The 18,678-nt window shown below is 48.9% G+C and overlaps 1 protein-coding gene across 1 annotated transcript in view; it reads right to left on the reverse strand.

Annotated features, from left to right (window-relative positions):
• Positions 1 to 8,039: 8,039 nt before the first annotated feature.
• The window catches only part of GMPR (guanosine monophosphate reductase), a 41,894-nt gene continuing 31,255 nt past the window's right edge, over positions 8,040 to 18,678 (reverse strand). The window contains exons 7-9 of the mRNA XM_087820631.1: positions 14,698 to 14,740; positions 12,040 to 12,199; positions 8,040 to 8,524 (exon numbers count right to left, since the gene is read on the reverse strand). Of these exons, the coding sequence (XP_087676757.1) occupies positions 8,344 to 8,524; positions 12,040 to 12,199; positions 14,698 to 14,740 (384 nt within the window). The 3' untranslated portion in view covers positions 8,040 to 8,343. The remainder of the gene's footprint in view (positions 8,525 to 12,039; positions 12,200 to 14,697; positions 14,741 to 18,678) is intronic.

Consider the following 18,678-nt stretch of genomic DNA (forward strand, 5'->3'; position numbering starts at 1 on the left):
TTGGCAGGACAACTCGGAGAATTTTCTTCAGATTCATTGAGAGAGTTTTCCGGAGAGACATTTCTATGTGTAACTTGTTTTTTTAAAAAAAAAAACAACAAAAAACAAAACAACAATTACTTCATTATTGTTGTTGATGTTATTTCCAGAATGACTTTTTTTTTTTTTCATCTGAAATCAAATCAAGTTTTAATGTTTGGTACAAACCCAGAAAGGGTATTTCATAGTTTAAACCTTTTATTCCCAGAGAACTGAAATGTTGTTTGTAGGTTTTGAGTTTGCATCTCAAAGTACTTTAAAAAAAGTTTTATAAGTAGGAAGAAATTTTTTAACATTCTTACTTGGAATGGCTGCAACTAATCTGAACAAATACTTCTGATTTTTCTTTTACCATTGAAACTAGTACTTTTTCCATTTCACAAATTTAAAATGAAATTCTAATGTCAGCCCACATGTTAGCTATCTAGTATTGCTTCACATTTTGTACTCACCAGGACTAATGATTTTTATAAACCACTTTCTGGGATGTACCAAAAAACATTTGACGAGATAGAGAATAGCTAGAGCCGGTCCTTGACTCTCTTCGAATCTCATCACCCCCTTGGCATGCTAGCAGAGAGCTGGGTGGGCCCATTCTCGCAGTCATGCTCATTTAGTGCTGTGTTTTCTAAGCGTTTCTGTTCAGAGAACTTGCTTAATCTTCCATATATTCTGCTCAGGGCACTTGCAATTATTAGGTTTTGTTTCTCTTTGTTTTACAACCTTTGATGGTAAGAGGAATACGGGGCTGCCACATCGACTTGGTCCTCATGAGTACCATCTTTACGGCCACTCGCGTGGACTCAGAAAACACACACCACCTTCGGGCTCACTCCAAGGACTGAACTAACTGGATCCACACCACCAACACTAAAATGGGAACACATGCATGGTTTGGAGCAATAGGAACATCATCATCATCTTTGCGCTTCTGTTTCAGGTATAGGAATTCTAAGAGGATTGGTTCTTAATGTCGTCCCACTTCATTTCCCTGCTTTCTTAGCATGTGCAATACTTTCCGTGCCAATAGTCTGATCCGTGTGCTCTAGTTGAAGCTCAGATCCTTTTGGCTTTTTCCTTGTGGGGAGGAAAGGAGCCGAAGGGGAGAGCCTCCTGCTTAGAGCTCCCCCTGCTGCTGTGGATGCTGAGTGCCGGGCAGGAGCCTTCAGGAGCCCAGGGGTCTGTCGCCACGTTGCAGAAAGAACAAGCGAAGGAGATATATAGGGGACGGGACAAGCTGCAGTTCCGCTGTCACCACGAGGAATAGTGAATGTGGAGTGTGGAGAGGAAGGAGGCAGAGTCATTTCTAAGGCGCACTCTGGAGCAGGAGAGCCAGCATCGACCCATTTTCCACGCCCTTTTCTGCAAGTGGGCAGGCCCCTCCTCAGGTCTGTGTCCCTGAGACTCTGAGCTGTGCCTCTGAGCCCGCAGGCAGTGTGGCCTGTTGTGTGGGTGCACTGTGAGCGTGTGGGCCGGTGGCTGTGGAGGGGGCCGCCTGCCAGCACTGCTCACCACTCCTCTGTGGCAGCTTTCTCTTCAAATAGGAAGAATATCCAGGGGACAGGGAACCTCCTCTTGTTTGCAGACCTTGGTGAGCTGAGGCTCCCAGAGCAGCCTTTGTCACCCCTCCTGTGTAGCAAACCTGGGAAGGACAGGCGTAGAAATTCTTCGGTGCCCTGCAGCTTACGAGGATCAGCCATGTGCCTCTGTACCGTCTACTTTGCAATATTTACTGACACTGTCTTCAGTTCTTTCTTTCCTGTTTTCCACTTTTAAACTAATAACAGCAGGCCTTTTGCGTTTACAATGGAACGCAATCACCGAGAAATCAGTCAGGGTGAAAAGAAAAAAAAAATATAAGAAACCAACAAACAAGAACCTCTCTTTATAGGGATTTCTAAATATAGAAAATGACTGTTCCTTAGAATATTTAACTTAGAGAGTTATTTCAGTTTGGGCCACATTGGGGTGGAGATAAAAGAGATGGGTGCCACTTACCTCAAACCTCTTGAAGTGGAAATCCAAATTGCATTTTCATTTGGACTTTCAGGATCATTGTCTATGTCAATTTTTTTATTGTTGTTTTCCCCGACTCGCCCGGTTTGGTTTGGGATTTTTTTTTTTTTCCACTGCTGTTGTCGATCCCATTTCTAACTCTGAATTGTGACCCTACGTGTGTTTTGTTCGGTGAGTGTGTCGGGTTTTCCCCCAGCAGGAAGCGGCATCTTCCTCCTTCCCTACAAGGAACTCTGCGGAACCTTTCACACCTCTTACTCAGGGACGGGCTGGCGTGTGTGTGGTACACTGATGTGCCCCGAGCAGCACTTTGACTGCTCTGGAGTAGGGCTGTACAACTTCAAGGAATGTTTGGATTTCCTGCACCTTGTGGATTACTCCTTAGATCCCGCATAGATCGCAATATAATGCTGCATGTTCACGAGGAACAGTAGCTCCTAGTAATCATAAAATCCACTCTTTGCACATAGTTTGATCTTTACTGAAAATATGTTGCCAAAATTTATTTTTGTTGTAGCTTTGGAATTATTTTTGTTTTTTTAAGGAAACAATTGACAATACCCTTTAACATCTGTGACTACTAAGGAAACCTATTTCTTTCATAGAGAGAAAAATCTCCGTGCTTTTGAAGACACTAAATGCCACGCTATTTCAGATTTGGGTGAAGGAGCAGAGCTCTTGGGACAGGCGGCCAGGCTTTTTGAGCTGTGTTGGTTGTCATGGCGACTGTTTCATGAACCGCAAGCAGCTCAACAAGCTGAGGTCTGTTCTCTCCTAAAACCCTTTGCACTTCCTAGTTCCTGGTCACCATGCTGAGTCCAGGTGAAAACAGGACCGGCTGCCTCCGTGGCCCCATCCAGCTTCTTTGGTGGTGATATATGAAAGAAAAGGGAATTATGCTTTTTTTTTTTTTTCTTCTTTAAAGTGGAGTGGAGGCCTTTGCTTCCACTTTTGTGTTTTCAACCCAGAATTTCTGAAATAGAGAATTTAAGACAACAAGTAATAAATATACAGAGAATATAGTTTTTATAAAGCACATGCATATGCTATTGTGTTGGGTTGGTTTCCTCTCTTTTCCGCGGACAGTGTTGTGTTTCTGTTGATAGGGAAACTCCAAACGATTTGCACACCTCTACTCTGGAGCTGAGACTTCTACATAGATGACCTCGCTTCAAATACGTTACCTTACTGACGGGATCTTTTCTTGTAGCACTAGACCTTGTGGGAATTTTCTTTTTTTTTCAATGTACACCTAATTTGAGAAGCTGAAGAAAAGAAATTTTTGAGGCACTCACTTTGAGGAGTACAGGTAATGTTTTAAAAAAAAATTGCACAAAAGAAAAATGAATGTCAATATGATTCAGTGTTTGAAAGATACGGATCTGTTGAAACAATGAGTTTCATACCTTGTTTGTAAAAAAAAAAAAAAAAGGCATACAGGTTGGAAGTTACATGTTTTTTTGTATATAGAAATTTGTCATGTCTAAATGATCAGATTCATATGGTTACGGCCTGGAAGAACTACCGCGTCAAAGGCTCTTCAACTGTAATGCTTCCTTTCTGTTTTTGTTACATAACAGCCCTCGTCTGAGAGAGGGCGACTCTGTATTCTGCAGTCTGAGAATACTGTTCATTCCTATGCTGAAAGTACTTCTCTGAGCTCCCTTCTTAGTTTAAACTCTTAAGCCATTGCAACTCCTTTTCCTTCAGAAATGTTTGACATTTTCAGCACTTCCTGTTCCAATAAACCCAAAGAATATAATCCTGAACAAGAAGTGTTTGTAACAAGGGATCCTAGCTACCAATTAAACAGGACTCATCACGAGGACAAAAAAGATGCTCAGCCTTCTTTCCCCCCACACCTCATTTAAATGGGGGGACGAAACACGGAATTCAATTTAAATGCCTCATTTTACTTTAGTTAACTTTTTTTTTTTGTTTAATACTGAGGCCAAAATAAATATGGGACAACCTCTCTGAAGAGTCATATTCTGTCCAAAAATCAAGCCGGCCAGCGGATACTGGACAGCTGTGGGGATATTGCGCAAACCCACCTACAATTCTTAAATTCAGAGTCTCAGCTCCTCCCGTGCCGTTAAACGCAACGTTTCTGGTAGCTGACATTCACCTATACAGTGGCGGGAGGGATCAGCAGCCTCGGTTTTTCACGTCCTCTTGACTTGCATACAGATGGTTCAGCTGTATTAAAACTAAGTGCATTTGGCCAATAGGTAGTATCTACACAGTAACAGTCTCTAAGAATTTCCGTAACTTTTCTTATCTGAAATCTTGAAAGGACTCAAGTCTTCCACTGCAGATAATTGGAGACTTTGCCCAAGTTTTCTTTCCCTTTGGTTTGTTCGTTTACTGTCTGGATGGCCATTGAGCCTCTCTCCTTTTCCATGGCCAGTCTGAAGGCCTGCGTTGGAAGCGTTGTTTACAGTAATCTTTGCCGAGATGATATACTGTCCTCTGGAATATAGGGCCTGAGGTGACACTAGCTCAGAGCTGTTGTCTTTATAAAGAGCAGTTACCATGCAGCCGGGTGCCTGGGTTTCCTCCGGTGCTCAGATGAGCCACCTACTCTTCTGGAGTGGGGTAAATTCTTTAGTCCGTGAACATTAAACTTGACGCCTGTGCATTGGGTTCTATGAATACTGCCCTTTTGGCCTCTGGGGGAGGTTTCCTCCTTGCCGGCCGGCACCGCTCACCTGTAAATCCAAATTAGTGTCAGCCGAAGGGAGGTTTCAGGATGGCCCTAGTATCAGTGGTGGCCTTCGTGAAGACAGCGTCCTGATTTCTAGCAAGTAGGATCCTGGCCCCAGAACCATCTCTGAGATTCGTCCCTATGGATGTTACTATCAGATCATGACCCACCAAACTTCCAACCGTACGCCTCCCACCGGCCAAGGGAAAAGAGACGCCAGGACTGTGGGCACTATCAGACTGACATGGCCAGTAGAGGAAAACTAGGGAAGGAGTGATGTTTTGCACCTTACTGAAAAGAAAATATTAAGTGCATACGTAGTTAAGAGCTTTTATTGTGACAGGAGAACTTTTTTCCATATGCGTGCATACTCTCTGTAATTCCAGTGTAAAATATTGTACTTGCACTAGCTTTTTTAAAACAAATATTAAAAAAAAAATGGAAGAATTCATATTCTATTTTCTAATCGTGGTGTGTCTATTTGTAGGATACACTCGAGTCTGTTTATTGAATTTTATGGTCCCTTTCTTTGATGGTGCTTGCAGGTTTTCTAGGTAGAAATTATTTCATTATTATAATAAAACAATGTTTGATTCAAAATTTGAACAAAATTGTTTTAAATAAATTGTCTGTATACCAGTACAAGTTTATTGTTTCAGTATACTCGTACTAATAAAAATAACAGTGCCAATTGCAAATGTGTCCTTGCCTTGTGTCAGGTCCTCGAAGAATGCTGAGGCTGAGACTGGTGGGAATTCCTCCTTGCTTACCCACTGTCGTCACTTGGTAGGCATTGCCTGTACTAGTTTTTTGGAGGGGTTGAAAAGGGGAGGTCGTGATGTCTTTGCCTTGTTCAGTTCGTGTTTATTTCTATCTGAACGCCACTGTTTACAAGAGATAATTGTTTCTAAACAGCATTTGGCAGCTTGGTGGGCTCATGCAGCATTATTGATACATTCTGCTGTAAACTGGTTCGTGGTCTGAAGGCAGAAAGTTTCTGCAGTTATGCCTGTTAGAGACTCAACAAGCAGAGGGTCACCCAGCACGTGGAAGGGCCAGTTTGTCTCGAGAGAACTGCACCCCAGGTTTGCACTGTGCGATATGACACGTGGCTTAGCAGTTGCCCCGGAAAGTAGCTCCTCAAGGACCCGTGACTTTCAGTGACCTTTGCCATCTGCATGTGTGGCCATCGACGTTCCAGCTGTGAGGCCCTGCAGAGGCGGAGAACTCTGGGTGTTGTTAGCCCAGGGAGGGAAGGCTACCCCTTTTCCTACCCTGCTGGTTAGATGTTTGGGGCCGTCTCTGAGGACTTAAGTGAGGCCCCTGGCGCATTGTGAATGTCAGTGATGAGGTGAGCCTCGTAGCCCGGACAGGAAGGGCTGCTTGTCTCCCTCCTCCAGAGCAGTCTGGGGACGCGCTACATGCTGGGGACAAGTCTGGGCAGCGGTCTGAATAGCTGCCTTCCCTGTTTTTATATTAGATGCTAATGGTTCTGACAAGTTTGGGGTCCGATGGGTACCTGGACTGGTCACACTGCTGCAGTGGGGCAGGACCCCGAGGCGGATGCCATCCAGTTCGCTGGCTCTCCTTTCCTCCCCACAGGCCTAGGGCTGCACGGGAGGCCTGCACTTGGGCATCACGGCTGCTTCTGTGTCCTGTCCACACACCGGGTCTGAGGGCCGCTCCCCTGCGGGCTCCCCAGGCCCATTCCTATTGGAGATGAACTGGCTGCGGAGAGGGCAGTGGAGCCTTAGAGGTGCTTTCTGTGCAGCCTCTGCTTCCAGATGACCGTATGCCTCCTTGGCTTTTCATGTCCCTAAAAATCGGCTGAGCGAGGAACCTGCCTTCAGTTCGTCTGTGCAAAGAGCTAGTCTGCACAGTCTTTACACGAGACAGACGGCTGGGGCAGGCACCGTGGCAGAGGGCTGCCGGAGGGGCCCCCGTAGTGATGGGCGTCCCTCACCCTGACCACCGAGGGGAGCACAGGAGGGGACACTGGCAACAGTCTCTTACTACTGACTACTGCTGGTGCGTTTTAAGTTGATTCCTTTAGGTCCGCCTTCCCTTTACCTCTCCCTTATTTTTAAACTATCAAACCTAAGGCCTTCCACAGGAACGGCCCGGGGCTCGCCCCTCCAGCACAGCCCCACACCCTTCTCTGCATTAAACATCCTAGACCCTCATACCTCAAAGGTGTAGCCACTCATGTTTCCACAGGTACAAGAATCATTCTTAACGGGTGTGGAGGGAAAGGTATCTCAATGGAGTTAAAGTTGCCTGGTCTTACAAGAATACCTTTAAAGACTGAACACGGACGTCTAATTTCCCGTGTGGTGGTTTGGTTGGAGGCTGGAGTCTTCATACAGCGTCATCAGGCAATTAACTCGCCCTCCTGCAGTAGGGCCCTGTGGCCCTCTCTCACCCCAGGGCCGTCAGTTGCCTTTTCAGAGAAAATTTACTCCTGTGTCTGCTTCTTTAGAATGAAGGAAACATCCTGGTCTGCAGACATCTCCCAGTCCTATCACTCAAAGGATGCTTCAGCAAGCGCCCAGCCGTCACTAAGGCATCGGGTTCACGTTTAAACGGCGCCACAGCGGATGGCTGCAGGGCTCCTGCGGGCCCCGGGTCCTTTCCCCAAGAAAGCACCAGTGTTACCCGTGAGTCAGCCGTTACCCAGGCGTCCCTCGTGGTCCTTCCTTCCAAGCATTCATCACCATGAGGGAACGGTTCTAACTCATGTTTTAAACCAATGCTTTTAGGAAGCTGTTGGTCAAGGCTTTTGCTGTTTTCTCAGTGAGACTCCACCTGCTAGTTTTTTGGTGTATAACTGTTCAATTAAATATCCAGTGGAATTCAAAAATAAGAGGGAGGGAGGCCAGCCAGGCATGTCAGGACTCAGAAAGGAAGGAGAAGGAATGGAAGAACAAAGCTAAGAGAAAAACCAGGACAGGGACAGCTTCCCAGAAGGAGCAGCGACTGGCAGGGACAGATGCCCTGTCCCCAAAAGGCACATCTAACAAAGGTAGTGAAACACGTCACCACCCCTGGGAATACCTGCGGGAAACCAATTCCTCGTCTGTCCTTTTGGGGGGTGGTTCTTTCCCACCAAACAGAAGCTGGAGGGAGGTGATGCCGGCTACTGACTGCCCCCCACCCGGTTCTCACCCCCCAAGGTGCATGGACTTAGATCCATGAGCATGTCGGGAAGGAGGGTGGAAACCCCCAGCTCCCCCTACAACTTGGTTCCTGAAAAGGCAAACTCCAGGACTCAAGTAAGTTCTCAAGATAACAGCATTATATTAAAGTGAAACCATTTTCTTTTTTAAAAAAGAAAGAAAAAGGTACGAGTGTTAGTTTTAACAATGAGGTTATGAGTTCCGGGCAGCTGGGCTCTGCTGACCGTATCAGTGCTCTGCTTCCAGCCCCCCGAAAGGCACTAGGGGAGCCCCAGCGCCTCCAGGCGGCAGGAGGAGAGGAGGCAGCATTGGCCGCTCGGGAGCAGCCGAAGCTCTGCTGTAACAGGAGATGTGAACGCAGCGTGTGTGGAAGCTCCGTGACCAGGACCGCACCTCACCCGCAGGTTAGCTGAACACCGTGTTGTGCTGCTGGGTCACCCGGATGAACGTGGTCCTCTTGCTGAGCTCTTTGAGCTTGGCGGCCCCCACGTAGGTGCAGGTCGACCTCAGTCCCCCGAGAATATCCAGAATCGTGTTTTCTACGTCCCCTTTGTAAGGCACTTCCACAGTCTTGCCCTCAGAGGCTCTGCAAGAAAAGGAAGTGCTCCTGTTAATCGGGCTCTTTGCCTTAGAAACCCAGCTAGAATCTTCCCAGCTCTGGCACCTTAAGCAGCCCCAGGGCCCTCGGGTAGCTAAATGCCACCCTGACCCCACACCCACACTGCTACAAACCCCAAGCTGACCATGCCAGCATCACAGATGAACACGGTCGTCCCACCTGAAGTGCACGACTTCGCTGCTGGCTACTGAGAGCACCTGGGGAAGGCGTCTGTCAACAACACGGGACCATCCTGCACAATGACATTCCTCTCAGCAGCGGGCCTCTACTCTGCCCCCACAGGACAAACTTCATTTCTCCTCCATCTCAGTCTGTACACTAGTCTCCAACTGGCCCAGGGCCCAATGCCCAGGGGATGAGAGCAGACCTGGCAGATTACCTCCAGACCAACCCCTGCCACCGCCTCTGCTGCTCACCCTCCCTGATCAACAACAGAAGGAGCCTGGAGCTTCTCCCTCCTGCATCCCAGGTCAGACAGTGTGTCTTCAAAAGGGACAATCAGGAGAAGACTGATAAAATGAACAACCCTAACCCACCAGGTCACAGAGGAACCTCCACCGGCAAGATACAGCGACTCCCCCTAAGGGCCTGTCTTTCGGGGGGCCCTTTGCTGGGCACGTTCCCCCAGCTCACTCACACAAGTCACTACACCTGTCGTCCTGGGCGTGGGGTAAGGTCCCAGCAAAGTGGAACCCAAGGAGGACTCAAGACTTTCTCAGCACCAGAGACAAGGACTTTGGTTAGTATCTTTCTTGTTTTCAGAACATCCAGAAATTCAGGTGTAGCACACAGTGCAAACACTAGGCAATATCACTGTCCTTGCTGAGTCGTCCACTCTTCACAAGGCCACCAACTAACACTGTGATTCCACAGGACAGGTCCCCTTCCTGCAAAATGGAGACACAGTCCAGACTTGCTTTTGGAGAGGCACCACAAGACGGAAACCTCAGATCTATGTAAAACTCTAGCCCTCAACACAATCTGGAAATTGTAACCACCAACTTGTTACTGGAACTTTCTCTAGCTGGTCTCTTCAACTGTTAAAACAGTATCTCCTGATTAGAAACTTACTACCTAGAATTTCGAGAGAGAGTAACTCCTGTACGCTGAAATCTACACATGCAGGACTCCCTTGGGTGAAATCTAGCTATTTAACCACCGACTAGATGAAGGGCTGGCCTAGTGGCTGGCTTAGGGCGCCAATATCATGAAGCAGATGACTTGTGTCACTGCACTGTGACCAGAGACCAACGTATGCACACGTGTGCCTGCAACAACTGCCACTTCATCTTCTCAAGGCCCGGGGCCTTCCTGGGCCTTCCTGGAAGCTACCCACTGCTTCTCAGCTAACTGGTGATAGCACCTTTTGCAAGTCATTTGTTGTTGATGCTCAAGTCTTCTCATCTGTAAAACAAAGGTACTTTGATCTACCACGAACAGCGTGAGAACTAAATAAATGGTTAATGACTGGGAAGGAACTAGCACAACATAAATACCTCAGTCTTAATTAAGTATAATGTTAAATAGAACCACTCTCGTGAGAAGATAATAGCGAGGCTGCAGAGAGGGAAAGAGGATGGATGGAGGGAGGAAGTTAGACAGATGCAGCCTGCAGGGCTCAGTCTGCCTTCGGATTACGGTTCTGATTCCTTCAGCACGTCCCTTCCTTGTCTAAGGCTCGAACCCACTTCCAGAACCGGGTCTTGCTACTCCTGAGTATTGTATTTTCTGTTATGTCTAGACCCTGCTGAAATTACAGGAGAAGATTTTTCTTTTGGCCCCTCGGCTTCTGTTTGTCTAGCCTAGCTGGGCCTTCCCAGTCTCTTTTCTTAGAACCCAAGACAGATGCGACGACTAGAGGGCAAAAACAAAAAGCATACTCTAGGCGAAGCAGCCAGCTGCCACTCACTCACAATGGCTCCACTTCACGCCAGCACCTAGGAGACCGATCGGGCACCACCTGGATGGCGACAGCGGCTGCTAGTACCACATGGAGCTTCTTGGCCAGAGGTCCAGGTTAGCACTAAGGGCAGCAATCACCTCCCCCCCCATCAGGTACCACGGGGGAGAAAGCTGGCCTCTGCAGGCGGCCCGGGAAGGAGTGCGCCCTTGTCCTGTCTGAAGTTGCCGGGTGAAGGTCTCCTACTCCCCTTTCCCACCCTGCCTTCCCCATGGTATCCCGTCACCTTTATTGAGGTTTCCCGTAAAAGAGAAAAAGACTAGAGAGACTGAGGACAAGTCCCCAGTGCCCAACTGAAGAACAGAACCCTGGGAGAGCACCCCACACCGCCCACCTACCCACCCAAAAACCTCGGGGGGCTGTTGCCCTCTAGATTGGTTTGAACCTTATATAACGCATCTGAATCCCAAGTCCTTACAGTAAGCAATTAGGTGTGGAAAGGATGGTAGGAAAGGGAGGGTGTCAGCCACGGAGGGCTTGGGTTTGCATCCCAGTGCCTGAGGCTCCTGGAGAAAGGCAGGCAGCTCTCACACAGGACTTCCTCCTGCGGATACAGGGCCTTCCATCCTGCCCCCTTCTTGTAGCCTGTCGTCAGCGCTAACCCCAGTAAGGGCAATAGACTCAAGCAGGGGAAGGCCGTGGATATATTCTGTCAGAAGGTTCTTAAAACACACATGCAGACAATTAAAATGGAAGTGATGCGTCCACCTGAAACCTGTAATTTTATTAGCCAATGTCACCCCAATATATTTAATTAAAAAATAAAAATAAATGGAAGTGAAATGAAAGGCGAGGTTATCTTTTGGGATCATAGATTTAAGAGTCTCGTGCTCTACCGACAGAGCTAGCCGGGCACCTTGGGATCATAAATTTAAAAAAAAAAAAAAAAGATAAGCAGAAGTGAGCATCCTTTCTGCAATGAGTGACAATTCAATGGCTAAAAATGCCCCCCCCCCCCCCGAGTCAACTGTCAGAGGCTAGAGGCGGGTTAGAGTCCCGTGAGAGCTCCTGTAGGTGAAACTTGGCATTCTTCAAGAAAGCCGACCTCCACCGGATGGTGTGGACCATGCCTGTTTCACATGCAACAGGAGACCCATTCTTCAACCCAACTCTTGCAGCTGAACTCACGCCAGGCCAGGGGTCAGAGGTTATTGGGAGAGCTCAGCCAAGCCTCTATCAGAAGGACCAGGCAGTGACCCTCCGGCCACCCTTTGGAGCGTCACCTCTGAGACTGGCTGAGCAGGAGTCCTGCCTCCTCACACATACCCCCAGTCACATGTCCAACCCATCCCAAAACAGTTCTGCCCTCACTGCCTTTTGAGGGCCCCAAACGCTACAAATACTAGTTGGGTGAAAAAAATATGGCCATTTAAAAAGAGCACGATAGGTTTTCTAGCCCCTCAACACAGAGCTTTAATATAGACAGAAGTGATATTCTCCGAGACCTCCTTCCATCTCGTTTCCGTAGGAAGCGAGAGAAATGGGAGCCCTCACCACTGAGAAGCCCCGGTCTGCCCCTTACCTGTACTCGGCGACCCCTCCCGAGTGCTTCTTCATCGCCGTTTCAGAGCTCATCCCATAGAAGAGCTTGAGTTTCTGCCCGTCCCTCTCGATCACCTCTCCAGCACATTCGGTGTGGCCCGAAAACATCCCTCCCAGCATGACAAAGTCTGCTCCAGCTCCTAAACGCCAAGTGTGGGACAAACAGAGGGAAGAGCTCAGAGAAAATCAGCTCTGGAAAGATCCCAGGGCTACCCCAGCTCACCCTCCCGCCTCCTAGCTACAGTCAAGAGTAAAGCTCCACCCGGCCCTCGTGAAAAGGTTCAAGGTTCCCTTTATAGGGAGTCAGGCACTGGACACTCAGGAAACAAGTGCGGCCTCCTGAAGGTCGGTGGCTAATACACAGGTCAGTCCTTAGCAGTTAATGACTAACTTCCCGAGGTCCAACTCTTTTAGAATCAGAGAAATGTTAGCAGCTGAGCAGCACCTGAGACGGATGCTGCCAATCTCATGCTGAATGCAGCAACTCCTCCTCAGTGTCCCCATCGGGCGCAGTCTGCCTTAAGCTCTCCGCACACTCACACCCTGACGTGTAGATCATGAGAAGACCTCAGAGCAGACGGGACCTCCTATACCAGAGACTGGCATGAAGGAGAGACACCCACTCATGTATGTACAGTGTGTAAAACTCTCTCTCGCCTCTACTGTGATAAATATTTGACTTCCGGAGTAAAAAATATCCCATATTAATCACCAAATGACATGAAACTTCCAGGCTAGGTTCGGAGGAGACTGGGGTACTGAAGCTGCCTACGTAAGCTGTGTTGGGACAGGGCCGGGAACCGCGGGAACAGCAGGGCTGGCTCACTGCTGTGCCCTCAGGGTCTGTCAGTGCATGGCACATGGAGGATGCAAATGACTCGTTGTCAAGGAAGAAAAAGGCGTTATGTGGAAGCCCCCACCCGTCCATGGACACCGTGCTACAACCTGTAACTGCTGCAACCACTCCCCACCCGTGAGTCCTGTGGAGGGCTTGTATTCAAAACACGAGGTCATCAGGGCACAGGTGTATTACATAATTAGGGTGAAGGACAAGAGGAACAAGCATAGGAACCCCTGAAAAGTGGCCTTGACCTCTATCTATCTGGTGGTTTAGTTATAAGAGGACCTTGGGGAGACAGAGGCATGGGAGGGGGGAGGCGAGGCACACAGTCCTGCAGCTCAGCGTTACAGAAAGACAGGCTGTGCAGGGCAAGCCCTTGGCCTGCAGCCAGGCAGGCACCACAGGACCTTTCCACCTGGCAACCAGCTTTGAAGACCATTCCTTGTGGGGTCGCTGACACAGACGCCAGCTCCGTGGCCCCTGTGCCATGATTATAAGGGGCAGAGAAAGCTGGTGTCCAGCCAGGCCTCCTGATGACCACAGCCCTGGGAGCAGAGGGAAACAGCAGGAACACAGCACAAATCCGCTCAATGATGCTCCGAAGTGGCTTCTAATTATTTCCATTTCTGACCACTCTCCTGTCCTTCCCCAACATGGTCCCCCTCCTCATGCTCACTCAGCCCCTGGCTGCACTGACTGGAAGGAGAGTGGGAGAGGGAAGACGCCAGGAACCTCACCCAGACCTATCTGTGAGGCTCCTTCCTCAGGTCCAGGCACCTTAACGTGTACTCAGCTCCCACTGAGCAGGGGCACTGTGTGCGCTGTTAGCAGGGAGCCCAAGACGGAACACCCATCAGTGTTAAGCAGCAGCTGCTCAGAAATCAATAGTAAAAATGTCCTTAGCCTACGGTCCTTACATCAAGGTTACTGAGCGCACTAGAATAGCAGGAGACCCGTGTTCTCCCTGCTCTGCCCCGAGTATGGGACCCTGACTTTGTCACTTGCCTCTCAGAGCCTTGTCCCCTGGACATTCTTCAGGTTCGCTACAAACCCAGCTGCTGAGAATACTGCCCCATGTGTCCTTTTGTCACCATCAGGGTTTAAAAACTAAAAACAAAAACAGCCAATGCCTAGCCTACAACTTTCTGTGGGATGAACTCTGAACGAGTGATGAAGCACACGGGAAGGACCACTGAATGCAGGCAAGGGGAAGAGCTGCTGGCATCACCCAGCTGTGCAGGCAGCTCTGACTTCTGAACGAAGCTGGCAAAGGTTAGGTGGTGGGCACAGCATGCTGAGATGCTGGGCTTCCAAGCGCCTTCCCAAGAAAAACCCAGGACCTCCCCAGCCCCACTGGCTCACAGTGGACACTGCTGCCCCCTAGTGGGGAATGGGCTCCTCAGCCTCCGGTAAGAAAGTGCTGCCGGGAAGCCAGCCCTCCTATGGGTTTTCCCCGAAGACCCTCCCTGAAGTTACTGGTATTTGGACCCTGTACTGCCCTTTTCCACAGGTGCCCTGAACCTCCTCAGGCCATGACTTCACCCACTCCTGGCTTGCAGGATGCCGTCCCTAGATATGTCCCTGGGTACTCTGCCAGCTCTGCCACCAGCCAGAATGAAACCGATGCCAGGATTTGGGCCAGTTAGGCCTGAAATCCTGGGAGAGAACACTCAGGACTGGCCCAGGACATCCCTGCAGGTTCCACCTCCTCATTCCAGATCCTACCCAGCCCCCAGTTCCCACCACAGCCAGCTCTCAGCTGCAGGGAGCTCCCTCCCCTCCCTCCGTTCTCCTTACCAAAGGCTTTGGCGACATCTCCTGGACACGTGCAGCCTCCATCCTTCAAGGAGGAAAGAGCAAAGGGGATGTCAGGGGGAGCTCACCCAGGCTGTCCTTCTCCCCTGGGGTGCCTGGAAGTTCATGCCCATCCCTATCCCCCCGCCAAGTACACAACCCCCAGAGCCAAAGCCCAACATTCCCCTCTCAACAGGGCACCTTCCATCCCCCAGCCCTGTCCACTGCCTGGGAAGCTGCTGAGCACAAGAGGGGCTCACACCTCCTCCAGCCCCTTACACAGCACACCTAGCCATTCCCCCACTCAGTAGTCACCTCTCCCCACCTGCCTGGTGTGAGGTGAAATTTATTTAGTACAAAGGCTGAATAATTTTAAGAGCCAAAAAGAACACTTTCATTCCTGTGTATTTCCAGCCACCTCGTGTGTTTCTCATTAACCTGCATGCAACGTACCCAGTTACCTTAGTCGAACATGCATCCCTGACACCGCCCCACCCACCTGGAAGACAGTCTCTTACCCTGGGCTGCCCAGCACAGTTCAGCTGTGGGGTTAGGTTTAAACACCAGCAACCTTGCCAGGCCAGTGTGGCTCAGTGGTCGAGTGTTGAACCATGAACCAGGAGGTTGCCCAGTTCAATTCCCCGTCAGGGCACATGCCTGGGTTGCAGGCTCGATCCCCAGTGGGCGGCGTGCAGGAGGCAGCCGACAGATGATGTTTCTCACTGATTTTTCTCTCTTCCCCCCCTCTCCCTTCCTTTCTCTCTAAAATCAATAAAAGCATATTTAAACACCAGCAACCCAGTACCAGCTTTCCAGGATGCAAAGCCACTGTGCTCCTCACAAAGGGCACATGCCCTGCTATTCACAATGTGGCCAGTGTGAGGTCCAAGGTGGCAAGGGTGGCCTGGAGTAGCTGCCAGACCCAACAGGGGGAGGCAAAGAAGCAACCTGGGCAGGCAGGGTCAGCGCTCATGGCTGGTAAGATGTGACAGCCCAAATTTAGTGTGGGTCTTGGAGGAACCCCAAGGTCTCAGACGGAAGTGTCTGTTGCCTGAAGGTGGGACCCACCCTCAGAGTGGCCAGACAAGCACCGGAAGAGCACAGAAATCACCGGCCACCCAGACTGCCTTGATTTACACTTGGCAGGAAGGAGGGGTGCCTCTGGAGTTGGGGGCACCTCTGGAGCTGGAGGGCATCTATGTGGAACTGGGATCCCTTCCTGAATAGCGTCTCCAGCTGAGGACATAGCATCTCTGTGACTCAGTCCTATTTTCTGGCTGCTATTTAGACCCTCACTCCAGGACCTAGAGCTCAAATACTGGTTCATGACTTCTTTGCAGTGACTTCTCAGCAAAAAGCAAGTATGAAGGCTCAACCTCTTCCTTTACAAACGTTTACTGACTGCAAGTATTTCCTCAATCAAGTGTGTTATTCGCTTCTCTGACGCCCTGACGACCACCAGCTAGCAAGGAGTGAATTTCAGACACCTCCCCACTGAAGGCATGTGGCCAAGCCCTCCCCATGCAGACAGCAACGGGCAGGCGGCTCTGCACATCCAGTCAGTGCTTCAAAGCTGCAGAATACTTACTCTTTCAAAGGAACAGCCCCATATGCCCTTCACGTATCCTGCCAATTATTTTTAAAGTGCTCTACCTCTTTATCTAAACCAGTTCTACACAATAGAGTTTCAAACTTATAACCTCAAAAGATGAAATATACTCATGCTCTTGTTAAATAGGTCCCTAACATACTGACTTTGAACACACACCCCCCTTACGTCTTTTGCTCACCTGCTTGTAAGTAACCCGTGACTGCTCAGGTATCTCATGTGGGGCCCTGAAATTCCACATTTCTGTGGTTAGTGATGAGGCTGCCTCAGAGGATCTGTGCTACCGGGACCCTGAGAAAGTGAGCTCTCCTCCCAGGATGGACCAGATCCACAGTTAGTAGGACTTGTGACACGCTGGGGCGAGGAAGTCACATCTGCAGTGCCCTCTGCTCACTCTGTCTGGGTACACACAGAGTGCAGGCCAACACGCTGATGACATGTCACCCAGTGCCACCCAACATCACATCATGCTGCAGAGCACAGGGGTTGGCTCCCTGATACCATCTGCAGGTGACTTCCAAAAGTTGTTCAAAGCATGATTTCATGTTGTCAGGAGGCAGAGCAGAAGGGACAAACCCCTGAGATCTAAGAGACAATTAACTTCATACAGAAACATTCCTAGCTGTTGGAAGCTTGTTTTAAAAAAGTGTGCAGCCCTGGCTGGTGTGGCTCCGTGGTTAGAGCGCCGGCCCTCCGAATGAAGGGTCTCGGGTTCAATTCCAGTCAAGGGCATGTACCTCGGTTGCGGGCTCGATCCTTGGCCCCAGTTGGGGAGCAAGCTGGAGGCAACCGATCGATGTGTCTCTCTCACATCGATGTTCGTCTCTCCCCCTGTCTCTCCCTTCCACTCTCTCTGCAAAGCAATGGAAAAAATATCCTCGGGTGAGAATTTAAAAAAAAAAGTATGCAGTGCTTGCTTCAGTAGCACATACACTAAAAAAAATGTGCAGATATTCAAAGGGTTACTTGGCTTGTTTTTCAAGAGTGTTAACACTGTATTTTAGTAGAAAAGGCATCACATCACACAAGTGGTGATTCAATCAGTGAAGTGTCAGCATACCTCTTCTTTTTGAAAAAAAGAAGTACTCATCCCTCAAATAAGGGGTAGTAAAAGCAAACATGGGGTAGGCAGAAGAAATGTGACTCAAACACCTACTATGAGCCAGGAACTGTTACAAACTTCAATCACCACAAGAACATGAAGTTGATATTTTGTAGGTGAGGGAGGTGGGTAAGGGCAGCTCAGACAGGTTGAGTGACTTGCCCAAGATCACACAGCTACAATAATAGAAGAACAAGACTGGAACCCTGGTTAAGAGTAAACTCTAAAAATGTCTAGAATCATACCTATCAAAGCATTAGTGGTGGTTACCTTAAGATGATGGCAGTTCTAGTCATATTTATTTTCTTTACCTTTATTTGTATTTTATAACTTTTTCTAGGCTAAACCTATTTTTATTTGGGTAATTTTTCAAGTCTAAAAGAATTATTTAAAAGAATTTGTTTAGGTATTTCTAAATCAAGGTCCATCTGTTCCTAAAGTACTATATTAAGTCAATACGATTACAGTGGTACCTTGGTTTTCAAATGTAATCCATTCCGGAAGACCATTCGAGTTCTGAAATGTTCAAAAACCAAGGGATCCACAGCCAACAGCGAGGCCTCAGGATCTTGCCCTCAGCGGAAGCCATGCGGCATGTTCGACTTCCGAGGCACGTTCAAAAACTGAAGCACTTCTGGATTTACAGCACTCGTAAACCGAAATGTTCATCAAAGGAGATGTTCCAAAACCGAGGTACCACTGTATGGGCAATTTGCTGATCAATCTTTTCACTTCTTTGCCGAGGATCAGCGAGGGGATGAGGACAACGACTGGGTGTAGGAAGGAGACTGAGAACTGCTTTGAATCAACCCAACCCTCTATCATTAACAGCCCCTCAGGGCATCAGGCCTCCTCAAACTTGATAAGCGCATTCTCTAGGTCTTTACAGCATGCACTGATTAAAATGCTGAACTTGAATAAAGAAGAGGCGATAGTAATCCCAGTCAACCTAGTCATAGGATGTTTTTAGGTCCTGAGAAGCACTACAAAAGTCCAAGCCATTTTGGTTGTTGGTGCAAATCCCTCCCCTTCCAGTGGTTCAGCAGGTGCTGATTCTTGAGTCTTCTCTGCAAGACGTGCTTGAGGACTCTGAGGGGAAAGGACCTGGTATAGAACAGATTAAGCTGAAGTCTCCCAAAGCACTGTGGTGGGAAAATGAGCAGCCTGGGATCCTGCAGAAACCTGCATTCCCTGTGAATTCAGCAGGCCCTTCACCCTCTTTGAGTCTCAATTTTAATGAGGGAGGGCACGAGAGGGAGTGGAACACTGGAGA

This window comes from Miniopterus natalensis, chromosome 9 (assembly GCF_054644295.1).
Source record: "Miniopterus natalensis isolate mMinNat1 chromosome 9, mMinNat1.hap1, whole genome shotgun sequence".
NCBI lineage: Eukaryota > Metazoa > Chordata > Mammalia > Chiroptera > Miniopteridae > Miniopterus > Miniopterus natalensis.